The sequence below is a fragment of the Manihot esculenta genome, chromosome 10, assembly GCF_001659605.2.
Source record: "Manihot esculenta cultivar AM560-2 chromosome 10, M.esculenta_v8, whole genome shotgun sequence".
In the NCBI taxonomy this organism is placed as follows: domain Eukaryota; kingdom Viridiplantae; phylum Streptophyta; class Magnoliopsida; order Malpighiales; family Euphorbiaceae; genus Manihot; species Manihot esculenta.
This window is the reverse complement of record NC_035170.2, coordinates 31056859-31081902: the sequence shown is the minus strand read 5'-3', so window position 1 is coordinate 31081902 and position 25044 is coordinate 31056859. Positions and strand designations below refer to the sequence as shown.

Sequence of the window (25044 nt, the reverse complement as noted above, 5' to 3'; positions counted from 1 at the left end):
TATTGAAATTCAAAATAATATAAAAAAAATTATTAGTTAAATATGCCATCTATATCATAAAACAAAGAGAATAACCAAAGAAAATAACCTTAGAAAATAATTAGAAATCCAATAAATAGGTATGATTTCTAATTTTAGAGTAAAAAATTCAAAAACCTCACAAACCCATGCATCAACAAATTTCATTGTATCAAATAAATTAAAAATTTTAGTATTTATTATCATGTATTATTAATTTTTAATATAATATTTTATTCATACAATTATATTTTTAAAAAAATAAAATTTATTAAATTTTAATTGTTGATGTTCTGAGATTCAGATAATAGAGTTTATAATAGTGGTGTAAGCTTAGTTGGAGAGGAGAGAGTTCCTCTCCTCTTATTCTTTTTCTCTTTATCTTTTAATGATATCTAACGGTATCTCTATTATAGCGCCACTTACTCCTGTAACACATGTTCGTACGTATAAAAGCGTCAGACGCTCCCTCTATGCCAGTCAACCATTTAATGTCTTTTGGCGCATCCGCAGGCAAGGTTGTGAAGTGACTAGAGCCGCTATCCTTCCTCTTGTCACCTCATCAGGCTGAGCTTCTTTTTACTGGATCTAGACTTGTGAGTGACCTGATTCATTTCACGCGTCCGCATGCGTATGCGCACCCGATAGAACTAAATGGCCGTCTGACATATTCGTATATACGGATCTAAGTGATAGAAACAGGTTGCACTGTAGCAGAAAAGCGGTTAGACGTTACTAGCAGACAAAAGAAAAAGAGATAGAAGGGATGAACACCTTCTTCTCCGGTCAAACTTAAACACCCACTTTAAATCCTATTTTCTGAATTTCAGAATACCAGGTATCAATCATCGAACTTATTTATATAAATAATTAATTTAATATAAATATATATTTTATAATAATATTTATAAAATTTATTATATGTTTTTATTTAAAAATTAATTTTTTTGAGAAACATTAAATTTTTCAATAAAAAATATTTTTATATAAATTAGTAATTAAAACATATAAAATTAAATGAATAAAATTTTATTTAAATAATTATAATTAAATTTATAATAAATTTAAATAATTTAAAATAATTTTTTATTAAATAATAAATTTAAATATTAATAATATTCGAATTAATCGAATTCGGATAGAATTATTTTTACCTATAGTTTGTTTCTTTCTTTTCTTTTCTTTTCTTTTCTTTTCTTTTTAGGTGGGATTGGGATGAGTTGGTGGGCAAGGATACTAAGGGAGCTTTTATTCCATTATAAAACAAAAGGAAATATTAGAAAAAAACTAGTCTGTTGTGCAGGTATTACAATATTTTATTTATTATTATATAAAATTATTTTATAAAATAATATTTTTTTCTTATGAATTCACTCCAATTATTAAGAGTAGTAAAATATTTTTTTTATATATTTAGATTTTGAACATGAAATTATTGATTTATATTATAATATATTATTTTATCTCTTAAAATCTAAAATAATATAAAAAAAACTATTGGTTAAATAGGCCAACTATATTATAAAACAAAGAAAATAATTGTAGAAAATAATTAAAAATTTAATTAATATGTATGATTTTTAATTTTAAAGTAAAAAATTTAAAGATTTCAAATATTAATCAACTATAAAGTCATGCATCAACAAATTTTATTGTATTAAATAAATTAAAAATCTTAGTATTTATTATCATGTATTATTAATTTTCAATAATAAATTTTATTCAAATAATTATATTTTTTAAAAAGAGAATCATGTGAATCAAAGAATTCTAACATTTAAATTACTCTCATCCAATTTCTATCTATCCAAAATTATTCAGTTGACCAGAAAGATTGTAAACCATATATCTCATGCCAAGAAAACAATAATAAAAAAAAAATTTTAAACACTAATCATTTGAAAATAAATAAAATAAAATTGTGTGGAGAATTAAGATCGTTCCAATGGATTTTACATAGGATAGACATATGAGGATTACATTTTTATAGAAAGAAAAGAGATTAAAATTACTACAATTATTATATAATAAACTATAATAATTTAAATTTAATAATTTGACGGTTAAAAATTTGTAATTTTAATTGTATTAAAAACCTATTTTACTTTTTATTATATAGTTTTTTAATAAATTATTTAAATAAAATAAAATTTTAGTTTGATAATATTTTATACAGTAATTCTAATAATTTTTGAATTGTTTTATGTTTTATCATAATTAATATTTTTTTATAGTAATTTTAGTTAATTATATATATTTATTCTATATAATTATTCACATCATATCAATAAAAATATATAACATTTATTAATTAGATTATAATAGATATAATTTTAAAAAATTATCAAATTAATAAATTAGTACTATTATGAAATAGTAAAAAAAAATTCATAATATTTTGTTATAGACTTATTTATATATTTATATCACAATATAAATAAGTCACTATATCTATAATAATTTTGGTCTTTGATATTTTATAAAATGAGTAAATAAGTCATTATATCTATAATATTTTTTTATGAAGAGAATTTAGTATTAGGCATTAAATTGGACGCTGATATTGCAATGGACTGAGACAGAATCTTGATTATTGGTTCAAGGAAAGGATGAGCTTCTGAAACTCATAATCAATGGAGCATTGAATTTAAAGGGACAACTTGTAAATGATTATATTTAGAGGTGTAAAGAAAATACAATACATTAAAAAAGAAAATCTGAAATTTACACTTCATTGGCACATCTAAACATTAGCTAAACCAAGCCTTCAGAATTGAACTTCTAGCCAGCTAGATGACATCTAGCCAATGAACGAGCAGCTGAATTAAAATGTTCAGCTTTGGCTCTACAGAATCTCCATGAAATTCCCTCATAATGAATGCATGTGTAACTTCAGCAAGACTAGCAAGTGATGAAATGGTAAGAATTCAGGGACAACCATCTCCCTTTCTAGTCCAGAAATGGTTCCAATAGTTTCTGGAAGGAGAAGACTTGAAGAATCAGAAAAAGAACCATCTCCCCACCATGATTCTTCTAATCAGAGGGATATGAACAACAAAGCCTGACAGCTTCCAATTCTGAGGCATTAATTGCAGAGCGGTAATGAGCTGAAGCCCTTCTGGGGTTTTGGTGTGGCCTTGGAGAGCTTCCAATGAGGAGGAGTTCAACTAAATGGAACTCCAAGAATGAATGTCTGCTCCAAGTCAACATATCAGAAAAAGTATGCGATTCTTTCAGCCTATAAAAATAAAAGCTGAGGCATATAAGAAAATGAAGTGGAAAGTACTTAAGGAGAGAGAGGAAGTTTGGATTCTTTTACCATCATGTTTCTATAAGAAGCATTCTGCTTTCTCAGTGGCAGTTCGCCATAAGTGAATAGCCCAGGACTTCTGATGGATGCACATCTCTATAATGACGACACTTGTGAAAAAGAAAAAAAAAGGAGCTCTTCAATTTGCTATCTTAAGAGATATTTGTCCACTCAGTGAAAAACTAAATCAATGGATATTTCGTTATAAAATGTTTTTATACCTTTCAAAAATTTAAGAATTTCTGCTTCGTTCTCCCAGAGGAAGTTGTTGAGGTTCCAGTATCTGTTGATTGCCTACAAGGATTAGCACATGGATAGAGAGAGTATAAGCTTTCTGCTTTCTCATTGGTAGTTGCCACAAGTGAAATAGCTCAGTACTGTTTATGGATGCTCACTAATGAAGACACTTGTGAAAAGAACAAGAAAAGAGCAGCTCTTAGATTTGCAACCTTAAACGATGTCTGTCCACTCAATGAAAGATTAAAAAAGTTCAGGATTCTTCATCCCCCACAACCAATGCATATTCTTTCAAAGCAAACTGAATTTGCAAGTATCATTACCATCTTCACCTGTAAATCTGTCAAAGAGTATTAGTTCTCTTCCAAAATCTTCTAAATTGTTTTTAAACCACTATTCACAAGGTCATATGATATTTACCATTGCCTATTCTGAAGCCATTTTTTGTCACGACAGCAGACCATTTCTCCACGGCTGAGCCAAAAGCTGCCTACTATGAAAGAAGAACAAGTGAATTCACAGCACCGATTATTTCCTCCACTCCTCCTCTAAGACACTTGGGATCCATCTCACTTTCAAAGAATCTAGGAATTCATGGAGCCATTACTTTATTTTCAAACAATTCAGGAGAGACCAAAACAGAAGATGCTTTGATAACTTTCAAAACATTCAAATTATTATAAAACAACAAATTAAACACGAGATCCAACCTTTGCTTAAAATCAATTGCATGCTTGGTAGCCTGCAAGGATTAACACATGAACATATTGCAATTAAATTCAGAAAATTCACTATCAAGATAGAACAATGATTGCAAATATACCAGGTATCAACATACTTCAAGCCCTGCTTATATCACAGAACCACACTTGTTGACTCTTGAAAGATACCAGTCCTTGAGGCTCCAGGATCTGCTGCTCTGATCCTAGACCTTGCTTGGAGTGGCTTGCTTCTCCATTCTCAGAGGAGTAGCGACGATGCAAAGTAAGTTGGAGAGCAATTGACTTTTAGATACAGAATGCAAATTCCCATTGCTTCCAAAAATGCAAAATTAATTCAAATGTCTATTCCAAGAGTTAATTCAAGTTATCCACATCCTTCCAGTTCTGCATATAAGACAAAATAAAAAAGGTAATTGCTAAATTACGGCAATATTAAAAGAATAATAAAATATGGCAAAAATTTTTTAAAAAATATAAAATCCCAAAAAACTGGTTAAGAGATAAGAACCTGTATAATAGTCAATGAGTCAATTACAACATCCAGAAATCATCTGCCACACCACAAACCTCATTTGCTTCTATTGCCTGCAGACATAATTTGTGTTCAGAATTGGAAGAATCAAGAGTTGTATAACATAGTATTTGATTGAGGATAAAATATTCTTCAGATGCTAAAGGGTAACAAGAAGGTGAAACTGTGAGAAAAATAAAGTTCATAAATGTGATTTACTGATAAAAATAACATGGTATTTGATTTTTTTAGTTTTGTTATCCACCTGTCATCATTAGAGCCATTCTAAAATTTGACAAAGGTTGGCGGTGTATAAGAGCAACATATATTCCAGCATCTCTGCATATAGAATCAGAAAAGTAAGTTAACTTAGATAAGGTGAAGACAGAATAGAGTAGCCTACTGGATAGAAGTATTTGTTTGAAAAAATTAGGTGATTTCATTTAAAATAAAATATAAAAAAAAGAAGGGATGAAGCGAAGAAAGTCCTAACCTGTGAAAGCAGAGGATCCTTCTTCTTACAATAAATACCGGCCCTCCTTTTGAATATGATTTCCATTTATATGGATATTTAGGATGTGAGAAATGTTGGGCCAATCTGCAGCCATATTGTGTGTGCATCTCTCAGACAAATGGGGGCAAAGGGTAACATTCAACTGTTGTAAAGTGGTGATTTGACGCAGCCCTCTTGGTAGCGATTCCAGTTTAGGGCAGACATTGATACATAGATTTTGGAGTGCTGTGAGGTTGCCTATCCATTCAGGCAAAGCCCTCAAATTAGAACATTCGCGGATAGTAAGACGTTGCAAGGTGGTAACATATTGAAGCTCCCTTGGTAGAGACAACAGATTTGAAAGATTAGAGAGAGAGAGATTTCGGAGACTAACAAGATATCTCCATTTGAATATGCCACGCTCATCCTCATCACTAATTTCCATGCAGTAGCTAAGAAATAGTTCCTCAAGGAAGCTGAGGTTCTGCATCCACTCTCCAGGTAGAGATGCTAGATTCTCAATACCCTGTAACCACAAAGTCTTTAATTTGGAAAAAGGAGAAGTAACTGAAGAAGAGGTTGATGGTACTGCAGAAGCCGTTGCAGACATCTGCAATGTATAATGGAATGGTCTTATGTGGGCATAGGCAAGATGAAGCCCCATGTCTAGTGATGGAAACATTGGCATCAAAGTCAGGTTAGGGCAATTAGAGATGGTTAATGTAGAAAGACAAGGAAATTGAGGCACCATCTTTGCTTCCATAAATGTTCTCCACCACCCTTTCAGATTAGGGCAAGATTCGAGTTTAAGAATATTTAGAGATGGAAAGAATGATGTTGTTGATGCAGATAAAGAAGAGAATAAATTATCTTCATCTGATATGTACTCCAGAGAATGGAAATAGCTAAGATTGAGAATTTCCAGATAAGGCAGATTGTCCAATGGCGGCAAATGCTCACATTTCGGACATTTATATAAAGTAATATTGACGAGATTTGTGATAGAAGAAAGCCAATTTGAAAACCTCACGCCTTCATAGCACATAACATTCAATTCTTTCAAATTCGGGTGAGGTTGTAGGTTATCCAACAACAACTCACTATTTCCGCTATTGCTATATCCCTTGCCATCCCAGGTTAATCTTAAGCACTGAAGGTGTTTCTTTTCCTTGAAATTTACTAGGTTGGACTCCAAAGCCGCATTTTTCACATTTCCTAGTCCTTTAATGCAGATTTCACCTCGCAGCCGGTTTAAGCTATTCAACTCATTCAATGAGGAACATCTCCTTCCTTGATCACTTCCCACAACAAAAGTTGACAAAGTCTGCAGATTTGTCAATCTCCCCAACCCCAATGGCATGAATTCAAGGCTACCACAACCCTTATTAATAAGTTGTCCGAGACAAATCAATTTCCTCATGTCTGTAGGTAATTCTTTAAGAATCCGACATTCCCAGAGTATTAGAGTTTGCAAATTATACAAGCTGCAAATGCAGTTTGGAAGTGAACTGATATTAGAACTAAAAAATTCAAGATACCTCAGGTGTTTCAACTTTCCAATTGAATCTGGCAATCCATTGATATTCCATCCAAAACTCAAAGCACGTATGCTCCTACAATTTGAAAAGATACTATCTAAATTCAACCTTAATCCATCACCAATATATGGACAATACAGTGTCCTCAATCCTTTATTTTTTAGCTGCCTGAAGCATTCCTCAAAAGACAAATTTCCAGAGAACACATGTTGGACTCTATCAGGAATATGTTTAGTATTATCATCAACTGCAAAACAACTATCCCCTGCTATTGACTGTGCAAGGTCATGGATAAGGTCATGCATTTTATAACAATACTCATCCTTTTGGAAAAATGACCTAAATAACAATTCATTGAAGTATCCTTCCCCAATCTCCTCTAAATTTTCATTTTCACTTTGACTTTGAGATTGAACATAGCCTTGTGCCATCCACAACTGAATTAATTTATCCTTAACAAACGCAAAATCTTTTGGAAACATTGCGCAATATGCAAAACACTGCTTTAAATGGTATGGTAAGACATCATAACTCAATTTCAACACTTGACTAATATCACCATCACTCTCGAATACCTTCCACAACTCATTTTCTAGGACAGACAACCATTCACTTTCACTACTTCTTAGTTGCATTATGCCTCCTATAGCTTTAATTGCAAGTGGAACTCCTTTGCATTTCTTTGCCATTTCTTTTCCAATTTCTATTAGATTTGAATTCACTCTTCCTGTTCCCTCTCTAAATGTTAGCTTCTCAAATAGCTCCCATGATTGATCTTCAGTAAGACCCTGTAAAGCATATGGAGAGTCTACACCCATAGCTAAAGCAACCCTCTTACTACGACTAGTTACTAAAATTCTACTCCCAATGGCACCAACCATCAAATATTTCCTCAAGTGACTCCAAATCCTATTGTTTACATTCCACACATCATCCAACACCAACAAGTACTTTTTGCCTTCTAAACATTGTCTAAGGCGAATCTGTAACTGTTCCAAAGACAAGTTGGGCACTTCATTATTGCTTGCACTTTTAAGGATGAGTTTAACTAGTGTTTCAACATTTGACTCCTCAGAAACACATACCCATAACTTCAAATCAAAATAATTCACCACTTTCTCATCATTAAACACTAATTGGGCAAGTGCAGTCTTTCCTAAGCCACCAAACCCTACAATTGCAACTACAGAAATATTGCTTTGATTGACTGGACACATCAATGATTCTATGATCTTCTCCTTATCTTCATCTCTTCCTACAATTTCTGATTTCAATACAAAGGAATCTGTCTCCCTCCAACTATTCTTTATTCCCATACATACTCCAACTTCCTTCCTAATTATAAAGCCAAAGTCAGATATTTCTTTGGCGATTTCATCCAGCCTCTCTCTAATATCTTTAATACTATGACCCATCTTGAAACGAAATGCAATTTGATTGGAGGAAGAAAAGAAGTCGCATACCTTCCTAACCATTCTTCCCTCACCTTCAGCCTTCCTTCTCAAACCTTCAGTTGCAAAATCATCGAACAAGTCATCTGCATCATAGACAACCTCTCTAAGCCTCCTTACCCAGTTCTTCACTGCAAGGCTCTCCTCTTGCTTCTCCTCAGCATCCACAAGTATTGCTTTGATGGTGGAGAGAGTAGTTTGAAGCTTCCTAAGATCCTTTTTGAAGCCATACACCAAACTAACTTCTTCAGAAGCAATTGAGGCCAACTTTATTAGTAAGTTTTCCGCAATGCTAAATGGGATTTGTTCAGCCATCGATAGAAAGAAAAAAACTGAAAATGAGCAAAGATGAAAATGAAGAAATTAAAGGAAAATTTCAGGATTTGTGAGAGATGATGCAGTCCATAATTAATGATCCAATATATATAAGGTGTGGAAGAAAATATGATATATTAAATTTAAATTAGGGAGATGTATAATTTAGTTCTTGGATATTGGCATTATTAATCAGTCAAGTCTCTGTATTTTTAGAAATCTATTAAAACGTACTTATCTTTTTTATCCGTCAACGAAATAGTCATTCTATTTATTTTTGCAGTTAAAAATATATTAAAAGACCAAATTGTCCTCCTTCTTTTCCTTTTTCTCCTCCTCTTTCTTCTTCATCGATTCTTCCTCTTTCTTTTTCGATTCTTCACTTCTACTTCTGCTTCTTCTGCTTTTTCTTCACTTCTGCTTCTTCTCCTTCTCCTTCTTCTTTTTCTTCTTCTCCTTCTCCTTCTTCTTTTTCTTCTTCTCCTTCATCATTATCATCATCATTTTCTTTTTTTTTTCTTTTTTAATGATGATGATAATGAGGAGGAGGAGGAAGAGGAGGAAGAGGAGGAAGGAGGAGGAGGTGGAGAGGAGAAGGTCGAGAGAGGAAGAGCTATTTCGTTGACGAAAAGAAACGATAAGAACGTTTTAATAGATGTAAAAAATATAGGAATTATTTCGTTGACGAAAAGAAACGATAAGAATTAAATAAAATATTTTATTTGAGGATAAAATTGGAATTTAAAAATTTTATCTCTTACCTTTTATCTAATTTTAACGGAAAAGAGGACGGAATGACTATTTTATTGATGGAAAAGAAAATATAAAAATATTTTAATAGAGGACGGAATGACCATTTTATCGACGAAAAAGAAAATATAAAAATATTTTAATAAATTTTTAAAAATATAAATATTGATTTATTAATAATAATAATATCTAGAAATTAAATTATAAATCTCCCTTTAAAATATTATTACTATTTTATAAAATTTTTGATTTTATTTATTAAAAAATAAAAGCAAAGGACAAAGCAATTTAATTCTTTTTCTGCAAATTGCAATCAAGTCATCACTCGTCAACTCCTACCTAACCTCTATTCACCCTCTCACACTTGTGTTCTTCATTTCTCTGCTTCCTATCTCTATTCTGCTCTCAAATCAGAGGTCCTCTATAATTTTAGAGATTTTTTACATCCATAATTATATTAATTAATAAATTTAAAAATAAATATTTTAAACATTTAAAATAATTTGATAAATATAATAATATGAGTGAAATTTTTAAATTTTGTATGTGTCGATTGACTGACACCAAACAAACTAAAATTAAAATAAATTAAATTATAATTTATGTATTTAGTACCGATAAAAACAAAAATTTCATGATCGAGTCAATGTCAAATTAAAATAAAAATTAATATTTATTCTTTATGCTATAAAGAAATTTTTTAATTTTAAAAAATATATAAAAATATTATAATATTTTAAAATATTTACTGATTATTTATTCTATTAATTTTTGTTTTTAAAAATTTTATTATTTAATTTTTATAATTTAAAAAAAAATTATTAATTTATTTAAAATAAATTTAGAATATTGACGTGCAATGGGCCTTACTTTATAAAAGCAAAGGACAAAGCAATTTAATTCCTTGGCTGGAAATTGCAATCAAGTCATCGCTCGTCAACTCCATTAATTCTCTGCTCTCAAATCAGAGGTGGTTCTATTATTTTTCTATCCATATTAGTTCACAAGTTAAAATAACTTAATAAATAAAGTAACATGGATAAATTTTTTTATATTATATAAATTATAATTTTATATTTAAATTTTAATAATTAATAGATTAATTTTTATATTTTTTAAAATTAAACTCTTAAATTTTTTATATTTAATTTATCTAAAATTATAATTTTTTTATTTATTATAAATATTAATTAAAAATTACTAAATGAACAAACTTTTGAAAATATAATTTTTTTTTAAAATATAGTATAAAGTCTATAATCTATAAATATTTGATACCATTTAAAAATATTAAATTTATAATTTTTTTTTTAAATTTTGAAGTTATATGATATTAAAATATTTTAATAAATAAAAATTAAATAGTAATTAATTGAATGTGATAGGTTAAACAAAGTTTAATGAGAATTTAAATATTTTTTCAAATGAAAAATGAACTTAATTGTTTAAATGAAATTTATTTTATTTTATATTATTAATAAGTGTAATAATTATAAAAAAATTATAATTTAATTTTTAAATATTATCATTATTAATAAGTCAGTCCATAAATTTTTAAAAATTTATTAAAATATTTTATATTTTTTTCTTATCAATAAAATAATTCTTTCATTCTCTATTCCATTTATAAACTTTATTTGCTATAATTGAGATTTATTCAATTTAATAAACTTTATTTTTTTTAAAATATAATTTGTTGAATAAATTTATTAATATATATTATTTATTGAAATTTTTAATTTTATTTGTTACAATTGAGATTTATAGTGCATAAATTTGTATTTAATTATTATTTTGAATTTAAAATTTTTAAATAAATATTTTATTTTTCTTAACAAGTGAAGTAAATTTATACTAAAAAAATATTATTTTATAAAATAATGTTATATAATAATAATATAAAAAAATTTAATACCCACGCTTAATTTAATTATATAACTATAAGCAGTCATCGCCGGTCAACTCTTACATACCCTTCTATTCAGTATTCACCAGTCTTTACTCATCCATAGCCAGCGGGCCCATCTCTCTTGTTAGTCGTATCTTGACTTGTTGGGATTTGAATCTAATATATTATGTAGGTTTTTATTTATATAAAAAATTTATTAATTTTAAAAAATATATCAATTAATAAATTAAAAAATAAATATTTAAAATAATTTAATAAATATAATAATGTAGATAAAATTATTTATATGGCATAAATTATAATTTTATATCTAAATTTTAAATATAATTAATAAATTAATCTTATATTTTTAAAACTAAAATTGTAAATTTTTTATATTCAATTTTTTTAAACATTATATATATTAGTTAAAAGCTACTTTATTATCAAATTTCTAAAAATATAATTTTTTTTCTCTAAGAATACGGCGTAAAGTTTATTATTTATAAATATATAATACAATTTAAAAATTATTAAATTTATAAATACTTTTAAAAATTTTGAAATTATTTAATATTAAAATATTTTAATGAATAGAAATTAAATAGTAAAAATATTAAAAATTAATTGAATGTGATAATTTAGATAAAATTTAATTTTAAGTATTATATCAAATAAAAAATAAAAAATAAATTTAGCTATTTAAATTTTAATAAATGAGTGAAATGAATGAAATCTAATTTATTAATATTTTTAATTTAAAAAATAATAAAAATATTTTTATATTTTTAATAAAAATAAATATATGAAAAGTTTAATTATAAAGATATTTAAATGTTTAATTTTAAAAATATTAAAATGTAATATCCGGCTAGATTCCGGTACTGGAATTCCTACCGTCCGGTGGAATTTGGATGTCAGAGACCTCTAGAAGGGTAGAATCATGTTTTCACAAATGTTTTTCATGTATTTAATGTTTTTAAATAAAAAGGAAACTGAGTTTTGTATGAAAAAGACTAAGGAGACTTTTCCAGGTTTCGCCGCCGAACCCCAAGTTCGGCCGCCGAACATGGGATGGTTTTGGAGGGTAAGTTAGGCTTCCGAAAGTTTTAAAGGTTCGGCCGCCGAACCTCATGTTCGGCCGCCGAACATGCATGAGATGTGGGGGCACGTTCGGCAGCCGAAAGGTGGTCTGGCAGCCCCTATATATGAGTTCCATGGCCGAAACGGGCGAGTTTTCTCCCCATTTTCGGCCACGGTGAGCTTATGCCCTCCTAAGGTTGTTTTCAATGCTTTTCCTTCAGATCTTTCGTTTTTAACAATGTTTTTGTCGATTTGAAGGTATTTGACGATTTTAAGCAAGTTTTGAGCTTGGAGACCCAAGGAAGATAAAGATCTCCCATCTCCGAGTTTAAGTCGACTCATTCTCGATCTTCAAGAGGTAAGAGCCGATCTTAAGTTCATTTTATGTTTTAAACAAGTTTTATGCAAGTTCATGGGGTAGAAATGCATGAGTAAGCTTAAGTAGAGTTTATGGGTTTTATGCATGATTTTGTACAATGTGGCTTGTGATATGCATGTTTGTTGTGTTGTAGTTGGGGCTTAGGATAGTTTGGAGCCCCTAGGAGCTTATATGCATGTTTGGGAGTGTTGTAGCATAGGTTTGTGCATGATGGAGGAGTTGGGAGGCATTTGTGCATGTTGAGCAGAGTTTCTGCCCTTTTGGGAGAAACCAGGTTCGGCTGCCGAAGGGGACTTTCGGCCGCCGAACCCTCTTGTGGAGGCAGCATTCGGCTGCCGAAGCTTGCCCCCGAAAGAGGAGTTTCGGCTCTGTCGGGCAGTTTCGGCCGCCGAAGGTGCCCCCAAACATGCATGAGTTTCGTCTCTGTCTGGGAGTTTCGGCCGCCGAAGGTGCCGCCGAACCTGCCTGACTTTCGGCTTTGGAGGGACTTTCGGCCGCCGAACCTGCCGCCGAAAGTGCCCTGTTCAGCCATTTCTTGCATGTTTTTGCATTAATGTTTTATGATGTTTTAGGGGGTTTTTGGGGAGTAGTTTAGAGTTATGTTTCAGTATGTTTGGTCCCTCATTTGAGTCCACCTGTGTAGGTTCGGACCCGAGGAACCGAGGACCCCAGCAGTGAGTCAGCTGCCCCAGTGTCTGGTCAGAGCTAGCCAGAGGTGAGTGGAATAACTTCTTAAGTTTCAAACTAATAAATAAATGTTGAGCATGATACATGCATCACGTATGCCATGAGATGTACTAGGTTGTTTGCATTAGAATCACGAATATGTTGCATTGTATAACTTGATGATGATGTGGATGAATATTGAATGATCCTTTAGTCCTCATATGTTATAGCATGATGATGATACGGTATGGAAAGACCAGTGAGGCCCATTCTACGCCCCTGGCACAGAGAAAGAGAAAGACCAGTGAGACCCATTCTACGCCCCTGGCACTATGGAATGATATGTATGATATGATATGTTAAGAGAAAGACCAGTGAGGCCCATTCTACGCCCCTGGCATGTTTGGATTATGTAGAGGACTATTGGTGACAAGTTCATCATTGATGTGATTTGTTTGTGCTATGTTGCATTTCATGAAGGCATGAAATATAAATTCAATATTTTTACTATTCTGCTCACTGGGCTTTTTAGCTCACCCCTCTCCCCTAACCCCAGGTTTGCAGGTACGGGCTAGACAGAGAAGTCAAGAAGAGTAATGTTTTATGCTTGTAATAGATAGGTAGTGGACATGAAAATTGTAATATGATGTAAGAGTATTGTATAGTATGTTATGTAATGATGATGATGATTGAGGTTTAGAGATGTGCTTGACCCTATGATGTTGTCCCTTTTATTATATGATCCTAGATGTTTTATGTCACAGATGTAAACCAACTCAACATATGTATGTAGCCCATTGGGGCATTGATGAGATCCCACAGAGGGATCAATGTATAGTTATGGTATGATCAGGTTGAGTTTGGTATATGAAAGAATGTATGAAAAGAAAAAGAAAAAAGTTTACAGTTTTTATGTATGTTTGTTGATCATGTATGAGATTATACAGGTTCTCAGGATGCATGTTAGGCTTGCTACGGGTTCCGGCTGCCTTAAGCCGATTTGGATCCTAGCGCCGGTAGTGGTCCGGTTTCCGGGTCGTTACATAAAATAAATTAAATAATTATACTTAAATTTAAGAATTAAAATTTAGTTTATTTATTTAAAAGAATAATAATATTTTTAATAATAAGAGATGAATGATAGAATATTTAATTTGAATGGATGAATTATAGAGAAGTTTAAATTTTTTATGTTAAGAATATAAAAATTGATTTGATCATTATATTAAAAATTAAAATATAAATTATTATATATAATATAAAAATTATAAAAAATATGTATATAATGTGAGTTTGGATACGATACCAGTTTAATACTATTTTAATTGGGTTTTCAGTAAAATAATAAAAAATAAAAAATAAAATAAAATAAAAACAAATTTAATTTAGTATGATTTTTATTATAAAGCTTTAAGGGCTGTTCAGGCAGAGTCACATCTGACTCGGAGAGTATTTATGGAGACTTTATGGACACCAGAGATGTGTGCACAGACCCACACCAAACAAACTAAAATTAAAATAAATTAAATTAGAATTTATGTATTTAGTACCGACAAAGACAAAGACTTCATGATCGAGTCAATGCCAAATTAAAATCACAAAATATTACTGCAAAAATTAGTATTTATTCTTTATACTATAAAGAAATTTTTTAATTTTAAAAAAAATATATAAATATTATAATATTTTAAAAATATTTACTGATTATTTATTTTATTAATTTTTATTTTTAAAAATTTTATTATTTAATTTTTATAATTTTAAAAAATTAATTAATTAATTTTTTATATTTTTAAAAAAATTATTAATTAATTTATCTCTATTACAAATGTTAATAGAAGAATTAATTAGTAAAATATTTAAAATATTTTATTATATTTTTTAAATTAAAAAATTAATTTATAATTTTTTATATTATAAAAATTAAATAATAATTTTTTAATATTATATAAAAGAGAAATGAGAAATGAAAATAATATTTTTTAAAAAAAAAATAAACTAGTTTAGTTTAAAATTCAAAATTTGGTATCTTGTTTATTTAAATTATTAATTTATTATGTATATTTCATACTTAAAAATCTAATAATTCATTTGATTTATTTTTGACATATTAATATGATTAATTTAATTAGGTTGATTTATAATTTAATTTTTGGATATTACTCCCTACAATTTTAGAAACTTATTAAAACGTCATTATCTTTTCTATTTATCAATAAAATAATCATTTCATTTATTTTTACCATTAAAAATATAATAAAAAATCAAATTATCCCTCTTGTCTTCCTCCTTCTCCTTCTTCTTCATCGGTTCTTTATCTTCTTCTTCTTATTCTTCTTCTTTTTCTTTTTCTTTTTTGATTCTATTTTAATTTTTCTTTTTATTCTTCTTTTTTAAAAAGGAGAAAGTAATTTTTCCTTTTATTCTTTTTCTTCATCATCATCGTCTTCTTCTCATTTTTCTTTTTCTTCTTCTTTATTTTTTATTCTTTTTCTTATTCTTTATCATTATCTTCTTTTTTTCTTCATTTTTTTTCTTGTTTTTTTGAGGAGGAAGAGAAAGAGGAAGATGAGAGACTATTTTGTTGACGGAAAGAAACGATAAGAACATTTTAATAGATGTGAAAAAAATATAAGGATTATTTCGTTAACGGAAAGAAACAATAAAGACGTTTTGATAAATATGAAAAAAGATAACGACATTTTAATCAATTTATGAAAATATAGGGATGGACTATTTTATTGAGGAAAGAAATGATAAGTAAGGACTATTTTGTTGACGGAAGTAAACAATAAGGACGTTTTAATAGATGTGAGAAAAAATAAAGATTATTTCATTAATAAAAAGAAACGCTAAGAATATTTTAATAGATATAAGAAAAGATAATAACGTTTTAATAGATTTTTAAAAATGTAGAGACTGACTTGTTAATAATAGTAATATTTAATGATTAAATAAAGAGTTTTATTTAAGAGTAAAATTGGATTTTAAAAATTTTCTCTTATATTTTATTTATTTTTAACGAAAAAAATGATAAAATAACTATTTTATTAACGAAAGATAAAAATTAAAGATATTTCAATAAATTTTTGAAAATATAAAAATAATTTATTAATAATAGCAATAATCAAGATTAAATTATCTCCCATTTAAATATGAGAGAAAAATTACTATTACTATTTAATTTATGTTAGATAGGGAATTGGACAGGCCAGTAGCCACATGCCTAAGCCATTCAGACAAAATAGCGGCCCAAACGGAGCTCCAAAGCAAGTCCGCGCCATCACCGCCTGCTACCTAAAAGCAACATATTTTAATTTAAATTTTAAAAAAATTACACTTTAATTTTTAAATTTTAATATAATTAATAGATTAATTTCAATTTACAATTTAAAATTTTATATAATTATTTTATCTAAGTAAAAAATATTTTCATTTATAATTTCATTATTCAACTGATTAAAGAAAAAATAAATATTTCAAATACTTAAAATGTTTATATAAACACTTAAATTATTTTTAATATAAGTGAGAATTTTATATTGTATAATTATATTTTGATTTTTAAATTTTAATATAATTGATAAATAAGTCTTTATAATTTTTAAATTAAATTCTTAAATCTCTATATATTTAATTCGTCTAAAATTACAGTTATTCTATCAATTATAAATATTAGTTCAAAGTTAGTAGATGGTTAAATTTTTTCTAAAAGTATGATTGATTCTTAAAATACTCTTTATAAAGTTTATAACCTATTTAAAATAGCTGAAATTGTAAGTATTTTTAAAAAAATTTGAAAATATAAATATTAAAATATTTTAATGAATGAAAATTAAAGAAAAAAATGCTAAAATTTAGTTAAATGAGATATTATAAATAAAAGTTAATGAGAACTTTAGTGTTATTTCAAATAAAAATGAAGGATCAAAATGTTTAAATTATAATAGATGAGGATGAACTGATTATAGAGGGATTTAATATGTACGATTTCAAAAATATAGAAATCGATTCATTAATTTTGCTAAAATTTAAAAATTTAAGTGTAGTTTATCCATTTAAAGAGAGTAATAAAGATATTTTTACACTTTTAACTGTAAAATTAAATAGAGAGACACTCACAGGCTTAGCCTGGTGGTAAGTGCATCCGAGTAAATCTGAGAAGATTTCAGGTTCGAATCCCCCAACCTCCAATTTAAAAAAAATAAATAAATAAATGGAGAGATCTCAAATTTGGACAAACTGATTATAGATAAATTTAAGTATTCAGTTTTAAAAATATAGAAATGATCTGTTAATTATGTTAAAATATAAAAATCAAAATATAATTTACCTTTAAATAGTTTTGCTAAAGAAAATTAAACTGTATTTCATAATTTTTTTAATAAGCAAGACAGACCATTTGATATAATTGAAAAATAGAGCTATACAGTAATGAATTAAATTTACAAGAAAAATAATGTGGGTGATTGACGCCTACGGTAATTACTGAATCAATAAACTTAGAGAATATGATGAATATAAACAAATACTTAGAATTCAAGAGTAATTATATAAGAATTAAATATTTTTATTTTTTTTATCATTAATTGTTATATTTGTAAGAAAATATAGTCAATTATAATATTTTTTAAAATCTGGCAATGGTATAGCCGACTCATTGATAAAAAAATTTTTCAGCTCATTGATCAGTAATTCTATAATTAGAGGCGTTATAGAGATTTACTAAATTGTGTATGTTAATTGTAATTTTATATAAAAATTCGACTTATTCAGAAAAATGTAACATTTCTTATTAAAAAATGAATGTTTGTAACATTCGAATTTTCACTTGAAATGAGTGAAACTATATATTAACTTATTGAACCCTCACCAAGTGATATTATTTTATGATAACATCATGTCTAATTAGCTTTTAGCTATATAACATCACCATTATTACAGGCAAATACATTTAGGATTGTGATTTAAATATGAAAACATTTAGGATTGTGATTGAAAATTTACTATATATTTACTATTTTAGATTTTCTTAAAGAATGTAGTTTGAAACTTTATTTATTTATTATGATATTTTTATGATTAGAATATATTAAATTAATTTAATAAATAATTTTTAATAATTCCTAACCAACATATTTAATGAGCTACCTTTTTAATATAGCAGCTCTAACATACACCAAAGTCAAGCTCATTTGTTTTGAAAAAAAAACATTTTTCCAATAAAATATTTTTTTTGCATTTTTTTAGCATTTGAAGACTCAAAATTAATAAAAAAAATCTAAATAATTTTTAAAGAAAAAATTTCACTTTTTAAAAAACAATATGATTTTTAAAAATCATATTATCCCTTTATTTTTTAACATTATAAAAATAAATTATTTTCTTAAAAAATATATTTGGGATGATTAAAAAAATTTATATCAATTTTGTGGAAATTTTTTATATTTTCTTTTTTTCATTAATAGATATTTAAAGAAAATTAGAGAAATTGAACGGTCATCATTAAAAAAAAATTAATATATTTTATCAACTCATTTATTAAAAAATAACTTTTATCTCTAAATTTTAAATTTATAGACTTAATTTAATAATAAATATATCCGAATAAATTTAAAATATTTTATATTCTACTCCCGGTAAGGAGAAAAAGGGCTTCAAAATCAAATTTCACAACTTTTATGAATTTCTTGAGGGAAGGTTTCATAGCTGATTGGCTATTGCCAGCCTACCAAAGTTTAAAGTAATCTTACATTTCACAACACAAATCCAAAGAGGTAGAGTGGAAACATGGTACTGAGCTGCCAATTGCACCCATATTAAACTTACAAGTAAATTACAATTTACTCCTTATATTTTAATAAAGGTTTCTCATTGGTAGTTGCCACAAGTGAAATAGCTCACTACTTTTTATGGATGCTCACTAATGAAGACACTTGTGAAAAGAACAAGAAAAGAGCAGCTCTTAGATTTGCAACCTTAAACGATGTCTGTCCCCTCAATGAAAGATTAAAAAACTTAAGGATTCTTCCTCCCACACAACCAATTCATCTTCTTTCAGAAGCGCACTGAGTTTGCAAGTATCATTACCATCTTCACGTGTAAATCTGTCAGAGAGCATTAGTTCTCTTCCAAAATCTTCTACATTGATTTTAAACCACTATTCACAAGGTCATATGATATTTACCATTGCCTATTCTGAAGCCATTTTTCGTCATAACAGCAGACCATTTCTTCACGGCTGAGTCAAAAGCTGCCTACTCTGAAAGAAGAACCAGTGAATTCATAGCACCCACTATCCCCTCTACTCATTCTCAAAGAATCTGGAATTTCATGGCATCCACTATCTTGTTCTCAAATAATTCAGGAGAGACCAAATCCGAAGATGCTTTGATAAGCTTCAAAAATTTCAAATTATTATAAAACAACAAATTAAAAATGATCTCAACCTTTGCTTAAAATGACTTGCATTCTAGGTAACCTGCAAGGATTAACACATGAACATATTGCAATTAAATTCAGAAAATTCACTATCAGGATAGAACAATGATTGCAAATATACCAGGTATTAAAATCCTTCCAACCCTGCTTATATCACAGAACCACACTTGTTGACTCTTGAAAGATACCAGTCCTTGAGGCTCCAGGATCTGCTGCTCTGATCCTAGACCTTGCTTTGAGTGGCTTGCTTCTCCATTCTCAAAGGAGTAGCGACGATGCAACGTAAGTTGCAGAGCAATTGACTTTTAGATACACAATGCAAATTCCCATTGCTTCCAATGTGATTTACTGATAGAAATAACATAGTCTTTGATTTTTTAGTTTTGTTATCCACCTGTCATCATAAGAGCCATTCTAAAATTTGAAAAAGGTTGGCGGCATATAAGAGCAACATATATTCCAGCATCTCTGCATATAGAATCAGAAAAGTAAGTTAACTTAAATTAAGGTGAAGACAGAATGGAGTAGCCTACTGGATAGAAGTATTTGTTTGAAAAAAATTAGGTGATTTCATTTAAAATAAAATATATATATATATATAAAAAAATAAAAAAAAGGGATGAAGCGAAGAAAGTCCTAACCTGTGAAAGCAGAGGATCCTTCTTCTTACAGTAAATACCGGCCCTCCTTTTGAATATCATTTCCATTTATGCGGATATTTGGGATGTGAGAAATGTTGGGCCAATCTGCAGCCGTATCGTGTCCGCATCTTTCAGACAAATGGGCGCAACGGCGAACACTAAATTGTTGTAAAGTAGTTATTTGATGCATTCCTCTTGGTAGCGATTCCAGTTTAGGGCAGCCATCGATATGTAGATTTTCGAGTGCTGTGAGGTTGCCTATCCAGTCAGGCAAAGCCCTCAAATTAGAACAGTCGTAGATAGTGAGACGTTGCAAGGTGGTAACATATTGAAGCTCCCTTGGTAGAGACACCAGATTTGAAAGATTATAGAGAGAGAGATCTCGGAGACTAACAAGATATCTCCATTTGGATATGCCACGCTCATCCTCATCACTAATTTCCATGCAGTTGCTAAGAAATAGTTCCTCAAGGAAGCTGAGGTTCTGCATCCACTCTCCAGGTAGAGATGCTAGATTCTCAAAACCCTGTAACCACAAAGTCTTTAATTTGGAAAAAGGAGAAGTAACTAAAGAAGAGGTTGATGGTACTCCAGAAGCCGTTGCAGACATCTGCAATGTATAATGCAATGGTCTTATGTGGGCATAGGCAAGATGAAGCTCCATGTCTACTGATGGAAACGTTGGCATCACAGTCAGGTTACGGCAATTCGCGATGGTTAATTTAGAAAGACAAGGAAATTGAGGCACCATCTTTGCTTCCATAAATGTTCTCCACCACCCTTTCAGATTAGGGCAAACTTCGAGTTTAAGAATCTTTAGAGATGGAAAGAATGTTGCTGCTGATGCAGATAAAGAAGAGAATAAATTATCTTCATCTGATATGTACTCCAGAGAATCGAAATAGCTAAGATTGAGAATTTCCAGATAAGGCAGATTGTCCAATGGCGGCAAATGCTCACATTTCGGACATTTATATAAAGTAATATTGACGAGATTAGATATAGAAGAAAGCCAATTTGAAAACCTCACACCTTCATAGAACATAACGTTCAATTCTTTCAAGTTCGGGTGAGGGTGTAGGTTATCCAACAACAACTCACTATTTCCACTATTGCTATCTCCCTTGCCATCCCACCTTAATCTTAAGCAGAGAAGGTATTTCTTTTCCTTGAGATTTACTCGGCTGGACTCCAAAGCTGCATTTTTCACATTTTCTAGTCCTTTAATGGAGATTTTACCTCTTAGCCGGTTTAAGCTATTCAACTCATTCAATGAGGAACATCTCCTTCCTTGATCACTTCCCACAACAAAAGTTGACAAAGTCTGCAGATTTGTCAATCTCCCCAACCCCAATGGCATGAATTCAAGGCTACTACAACCCTTATTAATAAGTTGTCCGAGACAAATCAATTTCCTCATGTCTGTAGGTAATTCTTTAAGAACCCGACATTCCAACAGTATTAGAGTTTGCAAATTATACGAGCTGCAAATGCAGTTTGGAAGTGAACTGATTTTAGTATTTCTAAACAATTCAAGGTACCTCAGGTGTTTCAACTTTCCAATTGAATCTGGCAATCCATTGATATTCCATCTAAAACTCAAAGCACGCATGCTCCTACAATTTAAAAAAATATTATCTAAATTCAAGCTTAATCCATCACCAAAATATGGATAATACAGTGTCCTCAGTCCTTTATTTTTTAGCTGCCTGAAGCATTCCTCAAAAGACAAACTTCCAGAGAACACATGTTGGACTCTATCAGGAATATGTTTAGTATTATCATCAACTGCAAAACAACTATCCCCTGCTATTGACTGTGCAAGGTCATGGATAAGGTCATGCATTTTATAACAATACTCATCCTTTTGGAAAAATGACCTAAATAACAATTCATTCAAGTATCCTTCCCCAATCTCCTCTAAATTTTCATTTTCACTTTGACTTTGAGATTGAACATAGCCTTGTGCCATCCACAACTGAATTAATCTATCCTTACCAAAATGATAATCTTTTGGAAACATTGCGCAGTATGCAAAACACTGCTTTAAATGGTACGGTAAGACATCATAACTCAATTTCAACACTTGACTAATATCACCATCACTCTCGTAGACCTTCCACAACTCATTTTCTAGGACAGACAACCATTCACTTTCACTACTTCTTAGTTGCATTATGCCTCCTATAGCTTTAATTGCAAGTGGAACTCCTTTGCATTTCTTTGCCATTTCTTTTCCAATTTCTATTAGATTTGAATTCGCCCTTCCTGTTCCCTCTCTAAATGCTAGCTTCTCAAATAGCTCCCATGATTGATCTTCGGTTAGACCCTTTAAAGGGTATGGAGAGTCTACACCCATAGCTAAAGCAACCCCCTTACTACGACTAGTTACTAAAATTCTACTCCCTATGGCACCAACCATCAAATATTTCCTCAAGTGACTCCAAATCCTATTGTTTACATTCCACACATCATCCAACACCAACAAGTACTTTTTGCCTTCTAAACATTGTCTAAGGCGAATCTGTAACTGTTCCAAAGACAAGTTGGGAACTTCATTATTGCTTGCACTTTTAAGGATGAGTTTAACTAGTGTTTCAACATTTGACTCCTCAGAAACACATACCCATAACTTCAAATCAAAATAATTCATCACTTTCTCATCATTAAACACTAATTGGGCAAGTGCAGTCTTTCCCAAGCCACCAAACCCAACAATCGCAACTACAGAAATATTGGTTTGATTGACTGGACACATCAATGATTCTATGATCCTCTCCTTATCATCATCTCTTCCTATAATTTCTGATTTCAATACAAAGGAGTCCGTCTCCCTCCAACTATTCTTTATTCCCATAGATGCTCCAACTTCCTTCCTAATTATAAAGCCAAAGTCGGACATTTCTTTGGCCACTTCATCTAACCTCTCTCTAATATCTTTAATTCTATGACCCATCTTGAAACGAAATGCAATTTGACCAGTGGAAGAAAAGAAGTCGCATACCTTCCTAACCATTCTTCCCTCACCTTCAACCATCCTTCGCAACCCTTCAGTTGCTACGTCATCCAGCAAATCATCTGCATCATAGACAACCTCTTTAAGCCTCCTTATCCAGTCCTTCACTGCAAGGCTCTCCTCTTGCTTCTCCTCAGCATCCACAAGTATTGCTTTGATGGTGGAGAGAGTAGTTTGAAGCTTTCTAAGATCCTTTTTGAAGCCATGCACCAAACTAACTTCTTCAGAAGCAATTGAGGCCAACTTTGTTAGTAAGTTTTCTGCAATGCTAAATGGGATTTGTTCAGCCATCGATAGAAAGAAAAAAACTGAAAATGGGCAAGATGAAAATGAAGAAATTAAAGGAAAATTTCAGGATTTGTGAGAGATGATGCAGTCCATAATTAATGATCCAATATATATAAGGTGTGGAAGAAAGCATTACATTCTCCGAGTAGAAAAAGCAAAGTCTTTTGATTCCTTAAGGTAGAAGCAATCAATAATATACACAAGTTATGCTTTGCCTATTGGAGTAATGACACGTGTACCATAACTTATATCTATCAAGATAATCATAGAGCTGATATTATTTTAAAATAAAATTAATTTAATATAATTTAAAAATTATAGTGGATAAACTTTATCACATTTTTTAATTTAATTTAAATAAAAAAGTCAATTAAATTTAAGAAATAAAATAATCTATCTAATATAAAAATAACAAAATATTTATATAAATCTGAGAGTAGTTCTTCAGACATTGAATTATATTATAAAATTATATAAAATAAATTAATATTTAATTAAATAATTTATCTTTCAATTTATACATTGTGAAAGTTTAATTCATAATAAATTTAAATAATATTAATAATATTTATTTTTAAATAATTCACAATAAATAGTGCTAAATTAATTTATTTTACAAAATTCGATTAACAATGTTAAATTTATATAAACTCATTTTCGATTAATAATATAATTTTAATATATACATATAACATTAAATTTGAATAAAAAATAAATTAGATTTTAAATTTAAATACAAAACAATATATTCAATTTAAAGTTGTTAAATATTAAAACAATATGTATATTGAATAATTAAGATAGAAAATAATTAAAGAATTCAAATAGAAAATGATGATCTGAGATCCAATAGAATAGTGTTTTATAAGGGTTTTTGTATTGAAGAATAAAACTTAAACTTCTAGGGAGGGGACTCCCCCTTTTATCTCTTTCGTCTTGCATGTTGGTGATGTGTAAAGGCCTCCCTACGATTGGGACACGCGTCTCTAACATACAGATTCGGGCGTACGAGGGTATCAGCCGCCTGCTCCATGCGTAACGGCCTCTGATTCTCCTCGTGCGTACGCTCGAGCGTGTAATACCCGGCTAGACTCCGGTACCGGAATTCCTACCGTCCGGTGGAATTTGGGATGTCGGAAACCTCTAGAAGGGTAAATGCATGTTTTATGAAATGTTTTCATGTATTTTAATGGTTTTAAGTATGAAATTAAATGAGTTTTTGCATGAAAAGTCTTTGGAGGAAAACCCAGGTTCGGCCGCCGAAAGTCAAGTTCGGCCGCCGAAAGTCAAGTTCGGC

General features: G+C 29.7%; 2 protein-coding genes across 6 annotated transcripts; both read right to left on the bottom strand.

Annotated features, from left to right (window-relative positions):
• Positions 1 to 2636: 2636 nt before the first annotated feature.
• On the bottom strand, positions 2637 to 8660 carry LOC110624828 (putative disease resistance protein RGA3). 5 transcript variants are annotated; one of them, XM_043961310.1, is made up of 8 exons: positions 5292 to 8660; positions 4796 to 4872; positions 4389 to 4671; positions 4276 to 4307; positions 3889 to 4149; positions 3550 to 3789; positions 3338 to 3438; positions 2637 to 3256 (listed from the first exon to the last, which is right to left on the bottom strand). In XM_043961310.1, the coding sequence occupies exon 1, from the start codon at positions 8593 to 8595 to the stop codon at positions 5317 to 5319; it is 3279 nt and encodes a 1092-aa protein (XP_043817245.1). In that variant the 5' UTR covers positions 8596 to 8660; the 3' UTR covers positions 2637 to 3256; positions 3338 to 3438; positions 3550 to 3789; positions 3889 to 4149; positions 4276 to 4307; positions 4389 to 4671; positions 4796 to 4872; positions 5292 to 5316. The 5 variants fall into 5 exon arrangements, with proteins under 5 accessions (XP_043817245.1, XP_043817246.1, XP_043817247.1 ...); XM_043961311.1 differs by lacking the exon at positions 4796 to 4872 and having other exon boundaries at positions 5291 to 8660; XM_043961312.1 differs by lacking the exons at positions 4389 to 4671; positions 4796 to 4872.
• On the bottom strand, positions 5051 to 23908 carry LOC122721219 (putative disease resistance protein RGA4). Its single transcript, XM_043961309.1, has 2 exons — positions 20444 to 23908; positions 5051 to 5137 (listed from the first exon to the last, which is right to left on the bottom strand). The coding sequence occupies exon 1, from the start codon at positions 23748 to 23750 to the stop codon at positions 20469 to 20471; it is 3282 nt and encodes a 1093-aa protein (XP_043817244.1). The 5' UTR covers positions 23751 to 23908; the 3' UTR covers positions 5051 to 5137; positions 20444 to 20468.
• Between the last annotated feature and the right edge of the window lie 1136 nt (positions 23909 to 25044).